Genomic DNA, 26306 nt, shown 5'->3' on the forward strand with positions numbered 1-26306 from the left:
GATTTTCCATCTTCTATATACTATTTCGTTTTTACAGAATGTAAAGAATATATGTATAATATATGTCTTGGTTACTGGAATGTTAGAAATGTGAAAACTGCAACAGACCTCAGCCTTCTCTCATCCCCCTCAATAACTGTGTTTGACAGTGTTTCTATTCTGTCCAGTGCACTCAGTTTACTGTATGTGTCCATTTATAAATCTGTAAATAGGTGTGGTCTGAGACGCATCTGTTTTGGTGACCTTATATTTGTTTATAAGCACAGTCATACTTCCTGCGTCCTGCACAGTGATGACGGGAAACTAAAGAGCAGACAGTTTATTAAAAGTTCAGAGTCACGAAGAGAAATGCCCCTGGTGTCGGTGAGTGAAATAATCCTCTATTGTAACAAATTAAACAAAAATCATTCTAAAGTCTAAATTAATACTATTATTATGCTGAACATTAAATTAGAGTGACTGGTTCTGTTGAGTTTGAATGGAAAAAAAGAATTTGCTCATAATATCAATTATATAAACTTTGCTCTGTCCACAATAACATTCTACATCAATCATATTGAAACTGAAAGCATAAAGGAAAGTAACTAAATGTCGGAGTTATTATATTTTTTATAGCTGGTAAAATAGTGAAGCAGGTATAATATTCTGCCTGCCAGATTTTTGGAGTAATACAGCCAATACATGAATTAAAAAAGGAAAAGCTCCAATTCCATGATGGCTTGTTAACCCCTTAGTGACCAGTCTATTTTAGGCCCTAATGACCAAGTTATTTTTTTAGTTTTTCTATAGTCGCATTCAAAGTGCTATAACTTTTTTATTTTTCCGTCGAGGTAGCCGTATGAGGACTTGTTTTCTGCGGGATTAGTTGTACTTTTTAATGGAACCATTTTGGGATACATATAATTTTTTGATTAACTTTTTTTTGGGGGGAATACAAAAAAAACCTGAAATTCCGACATTGTTCTATACGTTTTAAATTCACGCTGTTCACTGTGCGATGTAAATAACACGTTACCTTTATTCTATGGGTCGGTACGATTACAATGATATAACATATGTATAGGTTTTTTATGTTTTACTACTTTTGCACAATAAAAAATACTTTTGAACTAAAATTATTTGTTTTTGCATCGTTGCTTTCCAAGAGCCGTCATTTTTTTTATTTTTCCGTCAATGTAGTGATATGTCGGCTTGTTTTTTGCGAGACGAGATGTAGTTTTGATTGGTACTGCTTTGGGGTACGTGTGACTTATTGATTGACTTTTATTATGGATTTTTTGGTGGGTAATGGAAAAAAATAGCAATTTCGCCATTGTTTTTTTGTAGGGTTTTTTTTTATGGTGTTCACCTTGCAGTTTAAATGACCTTATTTTTTTACACTTTTACTAAATAAAACCACTTTTTATGGGGAAAAATTTAAGAGGTAATTTATTTATTTTTTTACTGTAATTTTTATTAATAATTAGTATTTCACATTACTTACTTATCTTTTTAGTCTCTCTAGGGGACCTTTCTTAGTCCCTCCTGCACGTCCTAATAGGCATATGCCCAGGGCAGACCTGGGGGCTTTTATCAGGCCCCCAGCTGCCATGGCACCCCACGTTAAATGCCGCGGTCGCTATTGACTGCAGCATTTAACGTGTTAAACCGCCGCGATCAAAGTAAACTTCGATCGCGGCCAATGGAGCAGTAGCCCGGGCAGGGCTTAAACTGGGCTGCTGTGAAAAGGCGACGGCCTAGCCTAAGGCCCCTTAGTGACCGCCGTGAAAAGACGTATTGGTCGTCACTAATAATTTATAGTATTTTTATGGATATTTTGACATCCTAATTAACCCATAAGTTCACTGCGCTATTGATTCCGTCAAAACAACGGAATCACAACGGTGACAAACGGAAAATATTAGCAATGTTTCCGTCCCGATCTAGATAAATGGTGAGGGAAACGGAAGCTAAGGTTTCAGTTTGCCTTTCCGAAGAGGGGTTAACCCGACGGAAAACGCAGATGGAACCCCTCAACAGAAGGGCAACGCTGATGTGACCACAGCCTAAGGCCCCATGCACACGACCGTAAAAAAACTCAGTTTTTGCGGACCGCAATTGCGGGCTGCAAAAATGGACCCATTCGCTTTCATTGAACGTGGACACCTTTCCGTAGCGCTACGGATGGGTGTCCGTGCCGTAGAACCGTGCCGGGAATTATGGAGCATGTCCTATTTTTCGTATTTTACGGGCCGTTCTCCTATACTTTGTATGGGAGCATGGCCCAAAAATGCGGGTGGCAGTCGGCGGGCCGGCAGTGCCCGCAATTGCGGGCCGTGATTGCGGGCACGGTCGTGTGCATGGGGCCTTAGAGAGAATTATCTTATTGGTTCTAGCAACAAATTGCCCTTCTACTCTTTGTCCCCCCTTCTTTTTTTCTTCCCTTTTTCCTTCTTCTCTCAAAGTATAAAGATTACACATTTTTGTAATGTATGTTTATATAGTTTTGAATAATAAAAAATTATTTTGCATCATTTCTAGTTTCTTTAGAGTGCAGAATATACGGTATTTTACTGTAGCCCATATTTCAGTTATGTCTACATCAGTTGATTATTAAAACTTAATTTTGCCAAGTAAAAATGTGTAGGACTAGAGTTTGATGAAAATATAACTTTTACTAATATCTTATAAAAGAGTGTGCAGACATAAGCACACTAGGAAAGATGTTTCACAAAAAATATATTGCTCCCTATTGCAGGAACAATCAATACAATTATTCAGTTTTTTTGTATTGATAAACTGTGCAGTCAGTGGATACAGTTTTGCAGATAACCCTCAGATTTGTTCACAGGGTATATACAATGCTCCAAGATAAAGTATAGATTTATTACAGAAAGAGAAGTATTTTCCCAGGTCACTCAAACTTATGTATTGGTATTTCTGGGGTTATGAACCCCCCTCTACCCGTTCTGTAGTACAGCAAAGTCCGTGCTATTTTCCAAAATGGGGACTGGGAAACCTCATTGTCCTTTATTTTTGTATAAACAAACAATATTTTTACTTTCTCCCGACGCGTTTCCTATTGCCGAAATTCATCAGGGAAGATATGGCGAAGTGTTATAAAGAACAAGCAATATCACGGTGGGAGGTGCAATCTTTTGAAAACTACATTAACCCCTTCGCGCCATTTCACGTACAGTTACGTGATGGGAGATGGCCTTTTCGCGCATCTCCACGTAACTGTACGTGATGGAGATGAAGCTGGCTCAGGAGCTGAGCCAGCGACATCACCGCCGGGTGACAGCTGTATGTTACAGCTGGCACCCTGAGGTATCGGCCAGGACCAGAGCTAGCCTCCGATCCGACCGATTAACCCCTCACATGCTGCGTTCAATAGAGATCGCAGCATGTGAGGAGTTTATAGCCACCGGCGCCCCAGCAACGTGATCGCTGGGTTGCCGGTGGCTGCAAAGGCGATCGGAGGGCTAATGCTTACCTGCCGATCAGCCTGTAACGGAATCCTCCTATGTCTCGTCGTCGGTGGGGCCCAGGAGGCTTCTGGTACCATCGGCAAGATGGCGCCGGCTCAGCTTCCGGCTCAGAAGCTGAGCCAGCGTCATCAGCAGTGGGTGTCCGCTGTATGTTACAGCGGACACCCCGATCTATCGGCAGGAACCGGAGCTAGCTCCGATCCCTGCCATTAACCCCTTCAATGCAGCGATTCAATGCAATCGCTGCATCAAAGTGGTTTGTATACAATCGGCAGCCTTGCCATGCGATGGCAAGGCTGGCGACTGCTACTATGGCAACAGGATGCCTAACAATGGCTTCCTATCTGCCATTACGTTAGCCGATTAGGCCCCGCCCAGAGGCGGAGCCTGATTGGCTTGCTGTCAGTGAACAACTGACAGTTCTAATACATTACACTACATAGGTAGTACAATGTATTAGAACATCAAACAAACAGTTGGACATTCAAGTCCCCTAGTGGGACTAAAGAAAAGTGTAAAAAAAAGTGTAAAAAAAGTAAAAACAAAAGTTGTAAAAGATACAATAAAAGTTTCAAATAATATGACAAACCACAATCGCCCTTTTTCCCTTATCAAGTCATTTATTATTGAAAAAAATAATAAAGCCATACATATTTGGTATCGCTGCGACCGTAACGACCTGAACTATAAAAATATTATCTTATTTATTCCACACAGTGAACGCCGTAAAAAAAAAAACAACTAAAAAATACTGACATAATTGCTATTTTTTGGTCACTTTGTCTTCCAAAAATTTTAATAAAAAGTGATCAAAAAGTCGCATGTACCTAAAAATGGTGCCTATAAAAACTATAACTCGTCTTGCTAAAAACAAGCCCTCATACAGCTCCGTCGATGAAAAATTAAAACCGTTATGGCTCTCACAACTTGGCGACAGAAAAAATCCATTCTCTTTACAAAAGTAATTTTATTGTGCAAAACATTTTATTGTGTAAAACATAAAAAGTGCTATAAATTAGGTATTACCGGAATCGGACTGACCCGCAGAATAAAGATAACATGTAATTTATAATGCGTGGTGAACGCTGAATAAAAAAACCTAAAAAAATATGCCAGAATTGCTGTTTTTTGGTCACCTGGCCTCCCAAAAAAAAAAGGATAACAGGTGATCAAAAAGTCGCATGTACCCCAAAATGGTACCAATAAAAACTACAGCCCGTCCCGCAACAAACCAGCCGTCATACTACTACGTCTATGAAAAAATAAAATTAGTCAAGGCACCAATAAATCAGGAAAGAAAAATATGTAGTTGTGCCGGCTCGAGGGGAACCTTTCTTCTGTTTCAAGTGGCGAATTATCAAGGCCCCTAAAATTAGGGAACCAGGAAGGGGAGGGCCCAAACATATCTGCTGGAAGTGAGGGCACCCGTATTATACCAGGACAACACTTTCCCAGCAAAATTCCCCAAAATTCAAATGTGCGGAGTGCGGGCCAAAAGGGGAATATGAAAAGACCATTTATTAGTGCGACACCGGCCTGTGCAGAAAGGATTGTGTCACAGCATAACACACATCTATGGATTATTTTATTGTTTTTTTTTACCCCACTATACCACCTGACTATGCCCCTTATATACTCCGCCCGCCTTACATGTACCCCGACATTATAAACGGAAACACCAGTAAGACTCAAAACAAAACTACTACAAGCAAAATCCACGCTCCAAAAGCCAAATGGCGCTACCTCCCTTCTGAACCCTACAGTGTGCCCAAACAGCAGTTTAATTCCACATATATGGCATCGCCATACCCGGGAGAACCCTTTTAACAATTTTTGGAGTGTGTGTCTCCAGTGGCACAAGCTGGGAGCCACATATTGGCATATCTATTGAAAAAACATTTTCATTCTGCAACATCGAGTGCACACCAATTTCTGCCAATCACCTGTGGGGTTAATATGCTCACTACACCCCTAGGTGAATACCTTGAGGGGTGTAGTTTCCAAAATGGGGTCACTTCTGGGGGGTCTCTACTGTTTTGGTCCCACAGGGACTTTGCAAATGCGACATAGCGTCCAGAAACCAATCCAGCAAAATCTGTACTCCAAAAGCCAAATGGCGCTCCTTCCCTTCTGAGCCCTACTCTGTGCCCAAACAGCAGTTTATGACCACATATGTGGTATTGCCGTACACAGGAGAAGTTTCTTTAGAAGTGTTAGGGTGCTTTTTTTCATTTATTTGTTGAGAATATGAAACATTTTCAGCTAAAACTACGTCTTATTGAAGAAAAAGGATTTTTTTTATTTCCACTGCCCAATTCTAATAAAATCTATGAAACACCTGTGGGGTCAAAATGCTCACTACACCACTAGATGAATTCCTCAAGGGGTGTAGTTTCGTGAATCGAGTCACTTTTGGGGAGTTTCCACTGTACTGGTACCTTAGGAGCTTTGCAAAAGTGACATGGTGTCAAGAAACCAATCCAGCAAAATCTGTGCTCCAAAAGCCAAATGGCGCTCCTTCTCTTCTGATCCTTGCTGTGTGCCCAAACAGCAGTTTATGACCACAAATTTGGTATTGCTGTACTCCAGAGAAGTTGCTTTACAAATGTTGGGGTTCTTTTATTCCTTTATTTGTTGAGAAAATGATTTTTTTTTAGCTAAAGCTACGTCTTTTTGGAAAAAAATGTTTTTTTTTTATCTTCACTGCCCAATTCTAATAAAATCTATGAAACCCCTGTGGGTTCAAAATGCTCACTACACCACTAGATGGATTCTTCAAGGGGTGTAGTTTCCTAAATGGAGTCACTTTTTTGGCGTTTTCACTGTTTTGGTACCTCAGGGGCTTTGCAAATGCGACGTGGTCTCCGCAAACCATTCCTGCTAAATTTGAGCTCCAAAAGACAAATGGCGCTCTTTCAGAATCTGGGCAATAGATATTGAGTTGCATTTCTCTGGTAAAACTTTCTGTGTTACAAAAAAAATAGATGAAAAATTAATTTCTGCAAAAAAAAAAAAGAAATTTGAACATTTCACATCTACTTTGCCTTAATTCCTGTGAAACATCTAAAGGGTTAATAAACTTTCTAAATGCTTTTTTGAATACTTTAAGGGGTGAAGTTTTTAAAATGGGGTGATTTATCGAGGGTTTCTAATATTTAAGGCCCTAAAATCCACTTCACAACTGAACTGGCCCCTGTAAAAATAGCCTTTTGACATTTTCTTGAAAATCTGAGAAATTGCTGGTAAAGTTCTAAGCCTTGTGATGTCATAGTAAAATAAAAGAATGTTAAAAAAACAATGCCAATCTAAAGTAGACATATGGGTGATGTTAATTAGCAACAATTTTGTGTGGTATTACTATCTGTCTTACAAGCAGATACATATAAATTTAAAAAAATTCTCATTTTTGCAATTTTTCGCAAAATTTTGGTGTTTTTCACAATTAAATACTTAATGTATCGAATAAATTTTGCCAGTAACATAAAGTCCAATGTGTCACGAGAAAAACATCTCAGAATCGCTTGGATAGGTAAAAGCATTCCGGAGTTATTACCACATAAAGTGACACATGTCAGATTTGAAAAAATAGGCTGTGTCCTTAAAGGGAATGTGTTGCCAGCAAAACATGTTTTTTGTTTTTTTTTTAGTTAAACAATTAGTGTGTAGGTGATTAAACATTGTTCTAATTTTTTTTTATTTTTTTCACGAGTCAGGAAATATTATAAATTGGATTCAATTTATAATATGTAACCAGCACTGGTCACTAGATGGAGCAATTCCCAAAATTGCAGCATTGCATGTGGTAAAGCAACCACATTGCTTTATGCTGCAAATTTGGGAAAAAATCCCTCGCTCTAGTGAGCTCTCAGAATCCCCCCCACCTTTATCCTGGCTAGTGCCGGGAGAAACGAGGGGTTTGAACGGTCTAACCTCCTACACTGTGTGTCACCATTTTTTGAGCTAACACACAGTGTAGAAGGTTTACATACACTAGTAAACACACACTGAAACACGAACATACATAGAAATCACTTACCTGCTCCAGTCGCCGCCGCTCCCTCCGGTCCGTCCGCTCCGTCTGCTGCCGCTGCTCCATGTGCACAAGTCCGGAAGCCGCGACCGGAAGTAGTAATCTTACTGTCCGGCCGCGACTTCCAGTCCACAGGAAAATGGCGCCGGACGGCACGCATTTCAAATTGGACTGTGTGGGAGCGGCGCATGCGCCGTTCCCACACACACGGCGTACACCATAGTGGATGGAACGGGCCCCGTTCGCAGTCCCTATGGGACTGGAGCTGCCGTATTCCATGTCTGTATGTGTCGTTAATCGACACATACAGAAATGGAAAAAAAAATGGCAGCCCCCATAGGGAAGAAAAAGTGTAAAACTAGAAAAAAGTAACACACAAATAAATATAAACGTTTTTAATAAAACCCTAACATAAAACTGATATAAAAAAAATAATTTGGTGACACTGTTCCTTTAAGGCCAAAACAGGCTCAGTCCTTAAGGGGTTAAACACAGTATAGTCCCAAGAGGACTTAGAATTACCTTTATACCAGCCACTAGACTACAAAATCCCGAACTAATGCGCAAATGGGAGGCTGAAGCAACCAGTATCTCTTTAAGATTCATGTAAATCCTATAGGATGAAGTGAAACACCCTAGAAGTGGCAGCAAAAAACTCAAAGAACAAGTTGAAGTGACCTTGAAGATTAAAACCGACCCAGAATATACTGTGAAAGAATCACGTTTACAGAATACTTTTGAAAAGTTTCAATATAATTTAATTGAAAGAAAACATCATTCGTTTGTCCGGGATCTACAGAATTTCCGTGAAAACAAACTATACTGTTTTGAGGAGAGGAAAGGGAGAAGCAAATGGGAAACGTATCAATCCTCCTCAGATACAGACTTCACAGAGCCAGTACAAAATTACAATAGTAGGAGCAAGACATATAGAGGAAGAAACTATTCTAGACAACCTAGGGGACAGGGTCTCTCAAGAGGCAGAAATCCCCAACAACCATGGGTAAAACGGAATAATTGTATTGATTGTTCCTGCAATAAGGAGCAATATATTTGTTGTGAAACGTCTTTTCTAGTGTGCTTACGTCTGCACACTTTTTTATAAGATATTAGTAAAAGTTATATTTTAATCAAACTCTAGTCCTTTTCACCAGTACTCCCAAAGATCTATCTAAAGTAATGGAATAAATAGTAGACATGGAGAAGAGGCTACAACTGCAGCTTTTCTTCCTCCCTTTGATTCTTTGAAAGTCTATGCTGTAAAAGGAGAGGTGAAGCAGTGGGGACATCTGATTGGCTCAGAGCACTATTGGATGTCTGGGCAGTAGGAAACAATATCAATGTATGGGGAAACATCACACCGTAAAAAAACATATATGTCTACTCAGAAGCTAAAGTAATATATTTATGGAAACAATGCAAATGTAAAAATATGCCGATTAGACATAACATTTGTGGTTCTACTGCAACTAATATACATCATCTACAGCTTAGCCTCGTGCCTGATAATCCATGTTTCCTGAATGTACTGTATGCTTTGTGATTATCTGTTGACTGTTTCTGTTGAGCAACAGTGAATACTGTCACTAGGCCAACAATTTCCATTGCATTCAATAACATTTGGCAGTAACCCACATAAAACAACTTTTAAGTGACCATGGAGCCTGATTCTTGTAATAGTCACAACAGCTTTTGTTGGATCATACAGAAGTGCACTAGCTGTACACATATTTCATATTTGGAGTATGTACTGTATATTTTGGTATAATGTCTTATTAATTTCATCCATGTTTTAGGGTCCACCTCCACAACCTGGCGATCTGATTGAATTCATCCGCCCCTTTTATCAACACTGGGGCATATACGTTGGTGATGGCTATATTGTACATCTCACAGGTAATCTATTTCAATTGAACCTGGCATAAAAAAAACCCTGGGACTATAAGCTGTTTGAAAGTCATAGCTGGTCATATATTTCCCCTGCTGTAGCCATGTAATACAAGGAAAGGCCAAGGCTGCCAAAGCGAAAAGCCGCTAGCAGCGCAGCTCGCCACTATGGCTAATAGAGGGGGTTCTGAGCAGAGGAACCACCTCTATGACGTGTATAAGCACTAATAGGTCCTATGGAAAGGGGTTGTCACATTAAGACAACCTCCTTTAACCACTAAACGATCCGTCGCTAGGAATATGTGGGTACTGTCAGGGCCGATTCTAGCTTTTCTGCTGCCTGAGGCGAAAATGGAAATGGCGCCCCCCCCCCCCCTCCACACAAAAAAAATAAATAAAAATAAATTGTAAGTAAGAAACAACTTGTAAAACGAAACTAAAAAATACATTAGGGCCTGTTCACATCACCGTTCGCTTCCGTTCCGAGGTTCTGTCGGGTGAACCCCGCAACAGAAAGTGAAAGTGACAGCACAGCTTCCGTTTCAGTCACCATTGATCTCAATGTTGATGGAAATATCGCTAATGGCTTCCGTTCGTCACCATTCCGGCTGGTTTCCGGTTTTCCGACGGAATCAATAGCGGAGTCGACTACGGAACGGAATCGAACGGTGATGTGAACAGGCCCTTATTGAACATCATTGTTATAAACTGCAAAGTCTCATAATGCTACAGGCAATTGTGTAGTAAATATCTCTATATTGCCCCAGCTATAAATACTAGTAAAATGACCAGGGCAACGTGTATCCAAAATTCAAACACAAAAATGAAAGAACAATGTCAGTGTTCAAACTTGTGTCAGGGCTCCTTTAATGGCTCTTTACAGTCAGTATAGTAACGCACGCTGCACTTTACAGTCAGTATAGTAACACATGCTGCTCTTTACAGTCAGTATAGTAACACATGCTGCTCTTTACAGTCAGTATAGTAACACATGCTGCTCTTTACAGTCAGTATAGTAACGCACGCTGCACTTTACAGTCAGTATAGTAACGCACGCTGCTCTTTACAGTCAGTATAGTAACGCACGCTGCACTTTACAGTCAGGATAGTAACGCACGCTGCTCTTTACAGTCAGTATAGTAACGCACGCTGCACTTTCCAGTCAGTATAGTAACACATGCTGCTCTTTACAGTCAGTATAGTAACACATGCTGCTCTTTACAGTCAGTATAGTAACGCATGCTGCTCTTTACAGTCAGTATAGTAACTCACGCTGCACTTTACAGTCAGTATAGTAACGCACGCTGCACTTTACAGTCAGTATAGTAACACATGCTGCTCTTTACAGTCAGTATAGTAACACATGCTGCTCTTTACAGTCAGTATAGTCACGCACGCTGCACTTTACAGTCAGTAAAGTAACACATGCTGCTCTTTACAGTCAGTATAGTAACACATGCTACACTTTACAGTCAGTATAGTAACGGATGCTGCTCTTTACAGTCAGTATAGTAACACATGCGGCACTTTACAGTCAGTATAGTAACACACGCTGCACTTTACAGTCAGTATAGTAACGCACGCTGCACTTTACAGTCAGTATAGTAACGCACGCTGCACTTTACAGTCAGTATAGTAACACATGCGGCACTTTACAGTCAGTATAGTAACACACGCGGCACTTTACAGTCAGTATAGTAACACACGCTGCACTTTACAGTCAGTATAGTAATGCACGCTGCTCTTTACAGTCAGTATAGTAACGCACGCTGTACTTTACAGTCAGTATAGTAACGCACGCTGCACTTTACAGTCAGTATAGTAACGCACGCTGCTCTTTACAGTCAGTATAATAACGCACGCTGCACTTTACAGTCAGTATAGTAAAGCACGCTGCTCTTTACAGTCAGTATAATAACGCACGCTGCACTCTACAGTCAGTATAGTAACGCACGCTGCTCTTTACAGTCAGTATAGTAACGCCTGCTGCACTTTACAGTCAGTATAGTAACACATGCGGCACTTTACAGTCAGTATAGTAACGCACGCTGCACTTTACAGTCAGTATAGTAACACATGCTGCACTTTACAGTCAGTATAGTAACACACGCTGCACTTTACAGTCAGTATAGTAACACACGCTGCACTTTACAGTCAGTATAGTAACACACGCGGCACTTTACAGTCAGTATAGTAACACACGCTGCACTTTACAGTCAGTATAGTAACGCACGCTGCACTTTACAGTCAGTATAGTAACGCACGCTGCACTTTACAGTCAGTATAGTAACACATGCTGCTCTTTACAGTCAGTATAGTAACGCATGCTGCTCTTTACAGTCAGTATAGTAACGCGCGCTGCACTTTACAGTCAGTATAGTAACGCACGCTGCACTTTACAGTCAGTATAGTAACGCACGCTGCACTTTACAGTCAGTATAGTGACGCACGCTGCACTTTACAGTCAGTATAGTAACGCACGCTGCACTTTACAGTCAGTATAGTAACGCACGCTGCTCTTTACAGTCAGTATAGTAACACATGCGGCACTTTACAGTCAGTATAGTAACACATGCTGCTCTTTACAGTCAGTATAGTAACGCATGCTGCTCTTTACAGTCAGTATAGTAACGCACGCTGCACTTTACAGTCAGTATAGTAACGCACGCTGCACTTTACAGTCAGTATAGTAACACATGCTGCTCTTTACAGTCAGTATAGTAACACATGCTGCTCTTTACAGTCAGTAAAGTCACGCACGCTGCACTTTACAGTCAGTATAGTAACACATGCTGCTCTTTACAGTCAGTATAGTAACACATGCTACACTTTACAGTCAGTATAGTAACGGATGCTGCTCTTTACAGTCAGTATAGTAACACATGCGGCACTTTACAGTCAGTATAGTAACACACGCTGCACTTTACAGTCAGTATAGTAACGCACGCTGCACTTTACAGTCAGTATAGTAACGCACGCTGCACTTTACAGTCAGTATAGTAACACACGCGGCACTTTACAGTCAGTATAGTAACACACGCGGCACTTTACAGTCAGTATAGTAACACACGCTGCACTTTACAGTCAGTATAGTAACGCACGCTGCTCTTTACAGTCAGTATAGTAACACACGCTGCACTTTACAGTCAGTATATTAACACACGCTGCTCTTTACAGTCAGTATAGTAACACATGCTGCTCTTTACAGTCAGTATAGTAACGCACGCTGCACTTTACAGTCAGTATAGTGACGCACGCTGCACTTTACAGTCAGTATAGTAACGCACGCTGCACTTTACAGTCAGTATAGTAACGCACGCTGCTCTTTACAGTCAGTATAGTAACGCACGCTGCTCTTTACAGTCAGTATAGTAACACATGCGGCACTTTACAGTCAGTATAGTAACACATGCGGCACTTTACAGTCAGTATAGTAACACATGCGGCACTTTACAGTCAGTATAGTAACGCACGCTGCACTTTACAGTCAGTATATTAACACATGCTGCTCTTTACAGTCAGTATAGTAACACATGCTGCTCTTTACAGTCAGTATAGTAACGCACGCTGCACTTTACAGTCAGTATAGTGACGCACGCTGCACTTTACAGTCAGTATAGTAACGCACGCTGCACTTTACAGTCAGTATAGTAACGCACGCTGCTCTTTACAGTCAGTATAGTAACACATGCGGCACTTTACAGTCAGTATAGTAACACATGCGGCACTTTACAGTCAGTATAGTAACACATGCGGCACTTTACAGTCAGTATAGTAACACATGCGGCACTTTACAGTCAGTATAGTAACAGATGCTGCTCTTTACAGTCAGTATAGTGACGCACGCTGCACTTTACAGTCAGTATAGTGACGCACGCTGCACTTTACAGTCAGTATAGTAACGCACGCTGCACTTTACAGTCAGTATAGTGACGCACGCTGCACTTTACAGTCAGTATAGTAACGCACGCTGCACTTTACAGTCAGTATAGTAACGCACGCTGCACTTTACAGTCAGTATAGTAACGCATGCTGCACTTTACAGTCAGTATAGTAACGCATGCTGCACTTTACAGTCAGTATAGTAACGCACGCTGCACTTTACAGTCAGTATAGTAATGCACGCTGCACTTTACAGTCAGTATAGTAACACACGCTGCACTTTACAGTCAGTATAGTAACGCACGCTGCACTTTACAGTCAGTATAGGAACACATGCGGCATTTTACAGTCAGTATAGTAACGCACGCTGCACTTTACAGTCAGTATAGTAACACATGCGGCACTTTACAGTCAGTATAGTAACACACGCGGCACTTTACAGTTAGTATAGTAACACACGCTGCACTTTACAGTCAGTATAGTAATGCACGCTGCTCTTTACAGTCAGTATAGTAACGCACGCTGTACTTTACAGTCAGTATAGTAACGCACGCTGCACTTTACAGTCAGTATAGTAACGCACGCTGCTCTTTACAGTCAGTATAATAACGCACGCTGCACTTTACAGTCAGTATAGTAAAGCACGCTGCTCTTTACAGTCAGTATAATAACGCACGCTGCACTCTACAGTCAGTATAGTAACGCACGCTGCTCTTTACAGTCAGTATAGTAACGCCTGCTGCACTTTACAGTCAGTATAGTAACACATGCGGCACTTTACAGTCAGTATAGTAACGCACGCTGCACTTTACAGTCAGTATAGTAACACATGCTGCACTTTACAGTCAGTATAGTAACACATGCTGCACTTTACAGTCAGTATAGTAACGCACGCTGCACTTTACAGTCAGTATAGTAACGCACGCTGCACTTTACAGTCAGTATAGTAACACATGCTGCACTTTACAGTCAGTATAGTAACACACGCTGCACTTTACAGTCAGTATAGTAACACACGCTGCACTTTACAGTCAGTATAGTAACACACGCGGCACTTTACAGTCAGTATAGTAACACACGCTGCACTTTACAGTCAGTATAGTAACACATGCGGCACTTTACAGTCAGTATAGTAACACATGCGGCACTTTACAGTCAGTATAGTAACGCACGCTGCACTTTACAGTCAGTATATTAACACATGCTGCTCTTTACAGTCAGTATAGTAACACATGCTGCTCTTTACAGTCAGTATAGTAACGCACGCTGCACTTTACAGTCAGTATAGTGACGCACGCTGCACTTTACAGTCAGTATAGTAACGCACGCTGCACTTTACAGTCAGTATAGTAACGCACGCTGCTCTTTACAGTCAGTATAGTAACACATGCGGCACTTTACAGTCAGTATAGTAACACATGCGGCACTTTACAGTCAGTATAGTAACACATGCGGCACTTTACAGTCAGTATAGTAACACATACGGCACTTTACAGTCAGTATAGTAACAGATGCTGCTCTTTACAGTCAGTATAGTCAGTATAGTAACGCACGCTGCACTTTACAGTCAGTATAGTAACGCACGCTGCACTTTACAGTCAGTATAGTAACGCACGCTGCACTTTACAGTCAGTATAGTAACGCATGCTGCACTTTACAGTCAGTATAGTAACGCATGCTGCACTTTACAGTCAGTATAGTAACGCACGCTGCACTTTACAGTCAGTATAGTAATGCACGCTGCACTTTACAGTCAGTATAGTAACACACGCTGCACTTTACAGTCAGTATAGTAACGCACGCTGCACTTTACAGTCAGTATAGTAACGCATGCTGCACTTGCTTTCTGTCCACGTCTGTTGGATTATCTGAAAACTATTCACTGCATTTTCAGGTCTTAAAGGGGTTGTCCCAAGATTAAATGTTATCCCCTCTCTACAGGATAGGAGATAACATGCTGATCAGTGGGGGTCCCTCGTACCCCTGAGTTAATGACGCTGCAGGTCAAGCATACACCCTGCCGCTCCAGTTACTCAGGGGTACAAGGGACCACCGTTCCAGTTATCAGTGGGGGTCCCAGTAGTTGGACCCCCAACGATCAGCATGTTATGTCCTGTCCTGTAGACAAGGGATAACATTTAATCTTGGAACAACCCCTTTAACTGCAAGGGGTAAAAATGTATATTTAGAAAAAAAGGCATATGGAACAGTAGCAAAGCAAAAAATAAACTGCGCACAACCTATAAATAAATATGTACCAGCAGTGTATATACCGCACAGATCCATATATAGCAGCAGTGAATATACCGCAGATATAAATATATACCAGCAGTGAATGTTATCAGCCACAGTCCGCCCTTCTCCTCCTCCTCTCATCCAATAACATGTGGAGGCTGAGGAGAGGTGCAGAGTTGCCATACTCACTCGTTAGACGCGCTCTCTGTATCGTGGTCCGCAGGGGCGTGCGCTTCTCCGCTGCAAGCTCTGTTGTGAACTTGTGATATTCTGCACACAGGGGCGGATATAGGATTGAAATCTAGGGCAGGGATGGAAAAAACACAAACTGTGAACAGACCATATTTTCCCCCCTCCTCCCCCTAACACCACCCCTATTGAACTCTGTCACCTGTTAACGGAAAAATAATCTGTCAGAAGTAAAAATGTTTCCCCGATGAGTACAAGAAAGCCCCACCTGGGAATTAGACTTTCTTGTACTCCACAAAGGGGAAACATTTTTTCCCTCTGGCGGCTAACTTTTCAGTTGACAGGAAGCAGAGTTACATGAAGGGAAATTATTTTTCCTTGACCTCTAGTTTCTATTGTGGCGCAGGGGAGAAAAAAGTATAGGTTTTATATTTGTAAGGCCTCATGCACACGACCGTATTTTTTCCCACCCGTAAATACTGGTGTAAATACGGGTCCGGTGTCACACGTATTCGACCCATTTTGCACCAGTATTTACGGACCAGTGCCCGTAAATATGGGTCCGGTGCCACCCGTATTCCACCCGTATTTACGGGCACGTTTTTGGCGGCAAAATAGCACTGCACTAATTGGCAGCCCCTTCTCTCTATCAGTGCAGGATAGAGAGAAGGGACAGCCCTTTCTGTAATAAAAGTTAAAGAAATTCATACTTACCCGGCCGTTGTCTTGGTGACGCGTCCCTCTCTTCACATCCAGCCCGACATCCCTGGATGACGCGGCAGTCCATGTGACCGCTGCAGCCTGTGATTGACCTGTGATTGGCTGCAGCGGTCACATGGGCTGAAACGTCATCCAGGGACGGCCAGGACGTCGGGCCGGATGTTGAGAGGGACGCGTCACCAAGGCAACGGCCGGGAGACCGGACTGGAGGAAGCAGGAAGTTCTCGGTAAGTATGAACGTCTTTTATTTTAATTTTTTACAGGTTGCTCTTTATTCTGATCGGTAGTCACTGTCCAGGGTACTGAAAGAGTTACTGCCGATCAGTTAACTCTTTCAGCTCCCTGGACAGTGACTATTTACTGACGTCACTTAGCAACGCTGCCGTAATGACGGGTGCACACATGTAGCCACCCGTCATTACGGGAGCTCCATAGACTTCTATGGACTGTCCGTGCCGTTATTACGGCCTGAAATAGGACATGTTCTATCTTTTTTAACGGCACGGGCACCTTCCCGTAAGAAAACGGGAAGGTACCCGTGGCCAATAGAAGTCTATGAGCCCGTTATTACGGGTCGTAATTACGACCCGTAATAACGGGAGTTTTTACGGTCGTGTGCATGAGGCCTAATACTGCTAACTTTTATTTTTTTGCTATGTTCGGCTGGACCATTTAGACTAAGGGTATGTGCACACGTAGTGATCAAAAACGTCTGAAAATACGGAGCTGTTTTCAAGGGAAAACAGCCCCTGATTTTCAGACGTTTTTTGAGCAACTCGCGTTTTTCGCTGCGTTTTCGCTGCGGTTTTTACGTCCGTTTTTGGAGCTGTTTTCATTGGAGTCTATGGGAAAACGGCTCCAAAAACGTCCAAAGAAGTGTCCTGCACTTCTTTGACGAGGCAGTCATTTTATGCGTCGTAGTTTGACAGCTGTCAAACGACGACGCGTAAATTACAGGTCGTCTGCACAGTACGTCAGCAAACACATTCAAATGAATGGGCAGATGTTTGCCGACGTATTGGAGCCCTATTTTCAGACGTAAAACGAGGCATTATACGCCTCGTTTACGCCTGAAAATAGGTTGTGTGAACCCAGCCTTAGTCATAGATTAGTTGGACTACTTCGATAATGTACATTTTTTTTTTTTAATAAAATGGTGAAAGAGGGTTGTGCGGGGGAGTTTTTATTTCAATAAAAAATGTTTTCTTATGTCTTTGTTTTTTTTTAAATTATACTACCGGCCGGCCTTAGGTTGGATGGCGCACTGTGCGGGGGACTCTATTGCTGCCCTCTACAAATACAGGCAAATATACACATATATATATATATATATACACATACACACACACACACACACACACAAGGCATGTATACACATACCAACACATATATACACACATAGACGGACCCAAGGCATGTATACATATACAGACACATATATACACACACATACAGACACAAGGCATGTATGCATATACAGACACATATATATATATATACACACACACAAAGCATGTATACATATAGAGACACATATATACACACACACACACACACACACACACACACACACACACATACATACACAGACAATCAGACACAAGGCATGTATGCATATAAAGACACATATATACACACACACACACACACACACAAAGCATGTATACATATAGAGACACATATATACACATACATAGACAGACAGTCAGACACAAGGCATGTATACATATATACACACACACAAACACACACACACACACACACACACACACACACACAGGAACTTACCATCTCTCCAGCTGCACAGGTTTCTTGCAGGTCGGACTGTGGGCGGAGCTTCCTCCTCGGCTCTGCACTTGCTTCCTCTGCTTCCTCAGTGTTTGTAACGAGGAGCAGAGAATATAGAGTCCAAAGCACGGCCTGCACAGTTGCGCCCCCTACATGGTGGGAGGATGCAGCACCATGTCGCACACCTCTAAGGCTGCCCAATGCAGTCAGTCAGATGCCCCCCTCTTGTCAGTATGGTAGCAGCCCATCACTTTTAAATTAGTGAGGGCAGGAGGCTGAGCGCAGTAATTGGCACTCTGCCGCTTTAGTCTTTATCAACGACTCAGCCTCCTGTCCTCAACTCATTACTTACCAGCTGCTTTTCTTTTCTTCAGGAGAGAGTGTTCGGCCGCTCCTCCCGCAGTCCTCCAGGTTCCCTATGATCCTCTCTCTCGGCGCGTGCAGCGTCACAGAGGGGGAGTGTACTAGCAGACGTGCGCCTATCGTGCTGCACGTCTGCTAGGTAAAGTACTCTCCCCTGCCTTTCCCACGCATCCCCCCTTGCCCTGCTGCCACAATATGCCGCCCCCCGTTTTTAGCTCGGTGGCGCCGCCTGAGGCCGCTGCCTCACCTCGCCTAATGGCAGGTGCGGCCCTGGGTACTGTCCCTAAAAGACTGCTGCGGGAACACGTCTCTAATACAGTTTAGCCCTATAGATGCAGCAGTCAATAGGGACTGCAGCATGTATGGTGTTTAACAGAGGGAGGAAACACCCTCTGTCAGCCCAACGGCACTCAGCAACTCTATCTCTTGTTGATAATGGATTACCATGGTAGCCAGGGGCGTAACAAAGGTCAACCGTCTGTATCTTCCTATTAGAATAGTGGCTTTCAGTGTAAGGCCGGGTTTACACGAGTGTGTGCGTTTTGCACACGCAAAAAACGCTGCATTTTGCATACGAAAAAGGCACTTAACAGCTCCGTGTGTCAGCCCCGTATGTGTCAGCCACCATCATTATGATACTCCGTTTGGATGTTTGTAAACAGAAAAGCACATGGTGCTTTTCTATTTTCATTCATCCTTTTCAGTGCTGTTGCGCGAATCACGTGCGTCCCACGGAAGTGCTACTGTGTGACATGCGTCGTTTTCACGCACCCATTGACTTCAATGGGTGCGTGATGCGCGAACAGCGCACAAATATAGAACATGTCGTGGGTTTTTCGCAGCGGAGTCACGCGTAAAAATCACGCACCTGTCTGCACGGCCCCATAGACTAATATAGGTCTGTGCGACGCGCGTGAAAATCATGCGCGTTGCACGGACGTATAACACACTCGTGTAAATGAGCCTTACATGCACCCATTGCGTATTTAGAAAAAAAGAAGGAAATTCGCAGGTAAAAGCGTTTTCATGATGCGGGTTTTGGTGCGTCTTTCCTTAGAATTAGGTAGATACAATTCGCAAGCGGAAACACATGATAAATTGACATGCTTTTAAAATACACACAGCAGGTCAATCTACGTGCCGAAAAAAACCCTGCAGCGTGCACATGAGATTTCCTGAAATCTCATTTACTTTGCTGATACTGTATTGCACTGCGGCACGTAATATGCATCATGTGCATTCAGCCTAAGACCCTGCTCACATCACGGATGAGCACTACACAGCAGCACTCACAATTGCAACCAGGCCCCCGAAGCCAGGGGTCCCCGGACCCCCCGCCCCACATTTGCGTGAGTTGATTCACATAAAATGTTCAGGGTAGATGCTATTTCATAGTCGGCTAAAGTGCCTTTGATGATGTCATGCCCATGTGACCAGAGCAGAAGCTCTGTCTCAGAGAGAAATTCTGACCACCATTCAGGTCCTTCTACCAGAGCATACAACTGGGGTGGACATACCATTGGTGCAGCCTGTGCAGCTGCACAGTGGCCCAGTGGGTAAGCGGTCCCACTATCACCTTAAAGGGGTATTCCCATATCAATGATCTTAGTTAAAGTTGTTGCATATGGAAATGTAGGCATATTTGTAAATACCTACCTTTTTAAAATTTTGTGGCATTCAGAAGATAATCCGTCCGGTCCACCCCATGTCTTTTGCTTTGTTTGTAAATTATGTCCAATGGTTACGGCCACCGCTAGGGTCCTGCAGCGGTGGCCGCGCTTGCACAGTTTCTACAGGGTATTTCCCTATTATGCTGGCCGGATTCTCTGGTGTGTGCATTGAGCATGCTCAGTAGCTCTCAGTCCAGCCACCTCACTCCTGCTCTATTAAGGCTGGGTTCACACGAGCACATTAACGTCCGTAATGGACGGACGTATTTCGGCCAGAAGTCCCGGACCGAACTCAGTGCAGGGAGCCGGGCTCCTAGCATCATAGTTATGTACGATGCTAGGAGTCCCTGCCTCTCTGCAGGACAACTGTCCCGTACTGTAATCATGTTTTCAGTACGGGACAGTAGTTCCACAGAGAGGCAGGGACTCCTAGCGTCGTACATAACTACGATGCTAGGAGCCCGGCTCCCTGCACTGAGTTCGGTCCGTCCATTACGGACGTTAATGTGCTCGTGTGAACCCAGCCTAAAAGTGAATAGGACAGCTCCCGGGCATGCACAGTAGCCCTGGCGCCATCTAATCTATCTATATTCCTTAGGGAGCTGTAGAGCCCTTATCAGGACTGTAACTTTGTTCTTTCTTCAAAGCACTGTTGTCTCTATATGTACATATAGAGATAACAGTGTTTAGTTTATGTTTCACTGGATAAATACCAATGGGAATTTTATTGGTTAGAACCTAACCTTAAAGAGGCTCTGTCACCAGATTTTGCAACCCCTATCTGCTATTGCAGCAGATAGGCGCTGCAATGTAGATTACAGTAACGTTTTTAGTTTTAAAAAACGAGCATTTTTGGCCAAGTTATGACCATTTTTGTAGTTATGCAAATGAGGCGTGCAAAAGTCCAAGTGGGTGTGTTTAAAAGTAAAAGTCCAAGTGGGCGTGTATTATGTGCGTACATCGGGGCGTTTTTAATACTTTTACTAGCTGGGCGCTCTGATGAGAAGTATCATCCACTTCTCTTCAGAACGCCCAGCTTCTGGCAGTGCAGACACAGCGTGTTCTCGAGAGATCACGCTGTGACATCACTCACAGGTCCTGCATCATGTCAGACGAGCGAGGACACCGGCACCAGAGGCTTCAGTTGATTCTGCAGCAGCATCGGCGTTAGCAGGTAAGTCGATGTAGCTACTTACCTGCAAGCGCTGATGCTGCTGCAGAATCAACTGTAGCCTCTGGTGCCGGTGTCCTCGCTCGTCTGACACGATGCAGGACCTGTGAGTGACGTCCCAGATCTGCACTGCCAGAAGCTGGGCGTTCTGAAGAGAAGTGGATGATACTTCTCATCAGAGCGCCCAGCTAGCAAAAGTATTAAAAACGCCCCGATGTACACACATAATACACGCCCACTTGGACTTTTACTTTTAAACACACCCGCTTGGACTTTTTCAAGCCTCATTTGCATAAATACAAAAATGGTCATAACTTGGCCAAAAATGCTCGTTTTTAAAAAATAAAAACGTTACTGTAATCTACATTGCAGCGCCTATCTGCTGCAATAGCAGATAGGGGTTGCAAAATCTGGTGCCAGAGCCCCTTTAAATTTGAGATTTATTTCACTTTTTAGCAATTTAAAATAGTGATACAATTGTATCCATAAAGTTCATTCATTAGTGCTTGCGCACTTTACATTGACACATGTAATAAATTCGGATAGGACAAGGATGCGTGATGAGATTTTAATGGTTAATACCATCACACTCTAGTATTTTAGTTCCAAGTTGGGACCGGTACCCCCCTTGTTACACGCCTAACATCTGGTTTCAATTGTCTAATCAGCAGCTGTTACCAAGCACAGTGTGTGCCAGGAACAAATCTAGCAAGTGTGTGCTAGGAACTGATGCAATATCAGCAGCTGCTAATGTGGGTTCCTCTGTGCAGCTCTCGTGTTTCAGCAGCTGCTGCTATAGATTCCTCTTGTGCAGCTCTCTTGTTAGCAGATCAGCTGCTGTTACCAAGCACAATGTGTTCTAGGAATCAATATAGCAAGTGTGTGCCAGGAGCTGATGTAACGTGAGCATTTGCTGCTGTGGATTCCTCTATGAAACCTCGTGTTTAGCAAAGTACATACCCTGCCTATCTGTAATCAACTGGCCTGATTGCTAGCCGCTGTCAGCGGCAAAATGCTCTGTCTTTTAAAGACAGAGTACCCTCCTCCTCATGAGCTCACTGTTATCTTCAGCCAATGAGCTGGTATCACGTCTTTGCTGGAATCCCGCCCCGATTTTTGGAAATTTGGCTGTGCTGGCCAATCAATGGTCTGCACTAATTACAGCCTCCCTTCATGACATGAGGCGGTGTGGTCCGAGTACCAGAGTCAGCCCTGTTGGAAGTGGGCATGCCATGTCCCTCCACACTAAGCTGCAGAAATGTGCTGCACTGACTGTTCCTCCACGTAAGAGCAGAGGGACAGAACCAGGATTCACTGTATACATGGTGAATGATGCCAGACCTGTCTGAATCTGTCTGTCCAATGCATGTGTTATAACAGTATGGGGCAATATAAAATGTGTCAGGCTATCAACACGTACAGTGAAGGAAATAAGCATTTGATCCCTTGCTGATTTTGTAAGTTTGCCCACTGTCAAAGACATCAACAGTCTAGAATTTTTAGGCTAGGTTAATTTTACCAGTGAGAGATAGATTAAATAAAAATAAAAAAAAGAAAATCACATAGTCAAAATTATATATATTTATTTGCATTGTTGTGGCGAAACCGGGTCAGTGGCGGTCGGTTTACGCCAAGAGAATGTGGGTGATAGATTCAGGCGACACAGATTAACAGGGGACAAGCCACAGAGGAGAGTTTATTAACAGGGACAGACACACACAGAAACAATGCACCGCTGCTTCTCCCCTCTGGGCTGGATGTGACAGGATACCTCACTATGGGGTCTCTCCACTGTACCTTTCATCCTTTGGGGTGTCTCCAGATCCTCCTTAGTTAGATGGGACTCCAGCACTTGCCCTCTATTACTGACCCTAGGTCAGGTACCATCTCTGAGGTAGATAGCCCCTGCCTGCAGCTCACACTGCTATCTCATCCTCTCCTGGACAGCAACTAACTGAGAGCTCACACAGCACCACTATCTCCCTCACTCACCCCTCCGTCAGGCATCAGGCCATGTGCTTTCTGCTCTTGCCCCCTCCTTTTTCTTATTTACATTCAGACAGGTTCCCGCTTGCAGCCTGTGACTCACTCTCCTACAGTATAAGATTAACCCTAGAGGGGAGGACAGTAAAGCAGCACTGAATACAATATAATATAAATCATAAATCAACTGGTTATCAAACATAACGTAATGCAGTTTGAGGGGACATATCCCCATTTAGCACCGGGCGCCATCTAAGCTATGGCACCCGGATGGCGGGAGTGCGACGGTTTGCGGCAGGCTTAACCTTTATCTGGGTAAAATGCCTGTAACCGTCACCCGTTCCGCCACAGACCTCCCCCAGCTTAGATCCAGAATCAGTCCTGCTGACCCTCTGTCGGGTCAGTGATGAGATCTGGGCCCGGTGCTGTCAGTCTCCGCCCATCAGTGTCCTGCTGCCGAGGGAGTCCATCAGCATTCCCGTGGTCCCGGCCCTTTTTATGAGAGATGGTAAAGTTATAGGATTGTAAGGCCAGGCTCCACCGTAGTAAACGCCCATTGTCCCCGGCGGTTCGGTTCAACCAACTGAGAGGACTGTGGTCTGTGACTATTGTGAACTCCCTCCCATAAACGTAGGGCTGGAGCTTCTTTAGAGCCCACACGACAGCCAGGCACTCCTTCTCAATGGTTGCGTATGCCCTCTCTCGGTCCAGCAGCTTCCGGGAGAGGTACACGACCTGGTCCACTTGGCTCAGTACCGCTCCCAGCCCGACGTCTGAGGCATCGGTTTGGACTATGAACCGCCGGTGGAAGTCAGGGGCAGCCAGGACAGGGGAGGTGGAGAGGGCAGTCTTAAGGCTCCCGAAGGCCGCCTCAAAGTCAGGGGACCAGGGCATCAGTCGACTGAACCTTTTGGACGTCAAGTCGGTCAAGGGCTTGGCCAGGGTACTATACTGCGGGATGAATTTTCGGTAGTACCCTGTGACTCCCAGAAAGGCCCTAACCTGCTTCTGGTTGGCCGGCCGGGGCCATTGGAAAATGGCCTCCACCTTGGCCGGCTCGGGGCGGATCTGTCAGCTGCCCACTCGGTGCCCCAGGTAGGTGACATCTGCCATCCCCATCTGGCACTTGTCGGGGCGGATGGTGAGGCCAGCGTACCGGATGCGCTCCAGGATCTGCGCCACGTGCCCCAAGTGTTCCTCCCATGTCTCGCTAAAGATAGCGATATCATCCAGGTAGGCCTGGGCAAACTCCTGACACCCCACGAGGATCTGGTCGACCACCCTGTGGAAGGTTGCGGGGGCGTTCTTCATCCCGAACGGCATGCACGTAAATTCAAACAGGCCGAATGGGGTGATGAACGCTGAGCGCTCTTGGGCTTCCTTAGTCAGAGGAATCTGCCAGTAGCCCTTGCTGAGATCCAAAGTAGACACGAAGTGTGCCCCTCTCAGCCTATCGAGCAGCTCATCAATCCGGGGCATCGGATAGGCATCCGTAACGGTTACCTCGTTCAGCCGCCGGTAGTCTACACAGAACCTCGTGGTTTTGTCCTTTTTGGGGACCAACACAACGCCGGTGGCCCAAGGACTGTGAGATGGTACAATGACCCCCATCTCCAGCATTTCTTCTACTTCTTTTCTCATCGCGGTCAGCACTGAGGGAGCCACTCGGAACGCGGGCTGCCTCAGGGGTCGGGCTCCCCCAGTGTCGACCTCGTGAGCGACTAGGGAGGTACATCCGGGGGACGCGGTGAACAGGGCCTCCTGGGCTGCTAACACCTCCCCCAACTCCCTACTCTGCAAGCGCGATAGCTGGTCTTCAAGCTGCACATCTGCCAGCCCTGTCTGGCGTCGGGCCTCTGTCAGTAGGTCAGGGATGCGGTCCACGTCAGGGTTGTCCATGGGCGGGCAGCATATCGCGACCGCTCCTACCTCCCTTACCACATAGGCCTTGAGCCGGTTTATGTGGTAGTTCCGTACACGCTTTTCTGCCTTGTCGTGGGCTACTAGGTAGTTCGTCGTCCCCTGTCGCCCCACCACAGTGTACGGTCCAGCCCAATTGGCCTGCAACTTGTTGCCTCGTACAGGCGCAAGGACCAGTACCTTCTCCCCCACCCCCAGCTCTCGGGGTCGGGCACTACGGTTGTACTCGTCCCGTTGACGGCTTCGAGCTACTTCTAATCGCTGATGGGCCAAATCCATCAGCCGTGCTAGGTGCTCCCGCATTTGGCTCACATAGTCTACTACCGGGATCTCCGGGCTTGCAAACTTCCCTTCCCAACCTTCCCGGACTAAGTCCAAGGGTCCCCGGACCCGCCTCGCGAACAGCAACTCGAATGGGGAGTGCTCAGTAGACTCCTGCGGCACCTCTCGATAGGCAAAGAGAAGCTGCTGCAAGGAGCGGTCCCAGTCTCTCCCCTCCGAGTGGACGTATCGGAGTAGCAACTGCTTGAGGGTACCGTTGAACCTTTCACACAGCCCGTTCGTTTGGGGGTGGTAGGCGGTGGTTCTTAGAGAACTCACCCCGTGCCGATTCCAGAAGTCCTGCATGAGTTCTCCCTGGAATTGAGATCCCTGGTCTGTGAGTACCTCACGCAGGAACCCCACCCGGCTGAAGATGTCCATGAGTCCCTGGGCGACGTGCTCGGCATCTATGGAGGACAGAGCCACTGCGTCCGGGTATCTGGTAGCGAAGTCTTCCAGGGTTAGGATGTAGCGCTTTCCCCCTCGACTGGGGGGATTATTGGGGCTAACCAGATCTATGGCCACTGGCTGGAAGGGCTCTCGGATGAGGGGCAGCTGCTTGAGCGGCACCTTGCGCGGGGCCCCCGCCACCCGTTGGCAGACAGGGCACGAAGCTCGGTACCGCCGCACGTCCTCAGTCAGCTCTGGCCAAAAGAAAGCCTTCGAGAGCCGGGCCC

At 44.7% G+C, this 26306-nt stretch overlaps 1 protein-coding gene across 1 annotated transcript in view; it reads left to right on the forward strand.

Annotated features, from left to right (window-relative positions):
* Window positions 1–242: 242 nt before the first annotated feature.
* The window catches only part of LOC142660234 (phospholipase A and acyltransferase 2-like), a 51794-nt gene continuing 25730 nt past the window's right edge, over window positions 243–26306 (forward strand). The window contains exons 1-2 of the mRNA XM_075836817.1: window positions 243–363; window positions 9297–9396. Of these exons, the coding sequence (XP_075692932.1) occupies window positions 349–363; window positions 9297–9396 (115 nt within the window). The 5' untranslated portion in view covers window positions 243–348. The remainder of the gene's footprint in view (window positions 364–9296; window positions 9397–26306) is intronic.

This window comes from Rhinoderma darwinii, chromosome 9 (assembly GCF_050947455.1).
Source record: "Rhinoderma darwinii isolate aRhiDar2 chromosome 9, aRhiDar2.hap1, whole genome shotgun sequence".
Taxonomy (NCBI): Eukaryota; Metazoa; Chordata; class Amphibia; order Anura; family Rhinodermatidae; genus Rhinoderma; species Rhinoderma darwinii.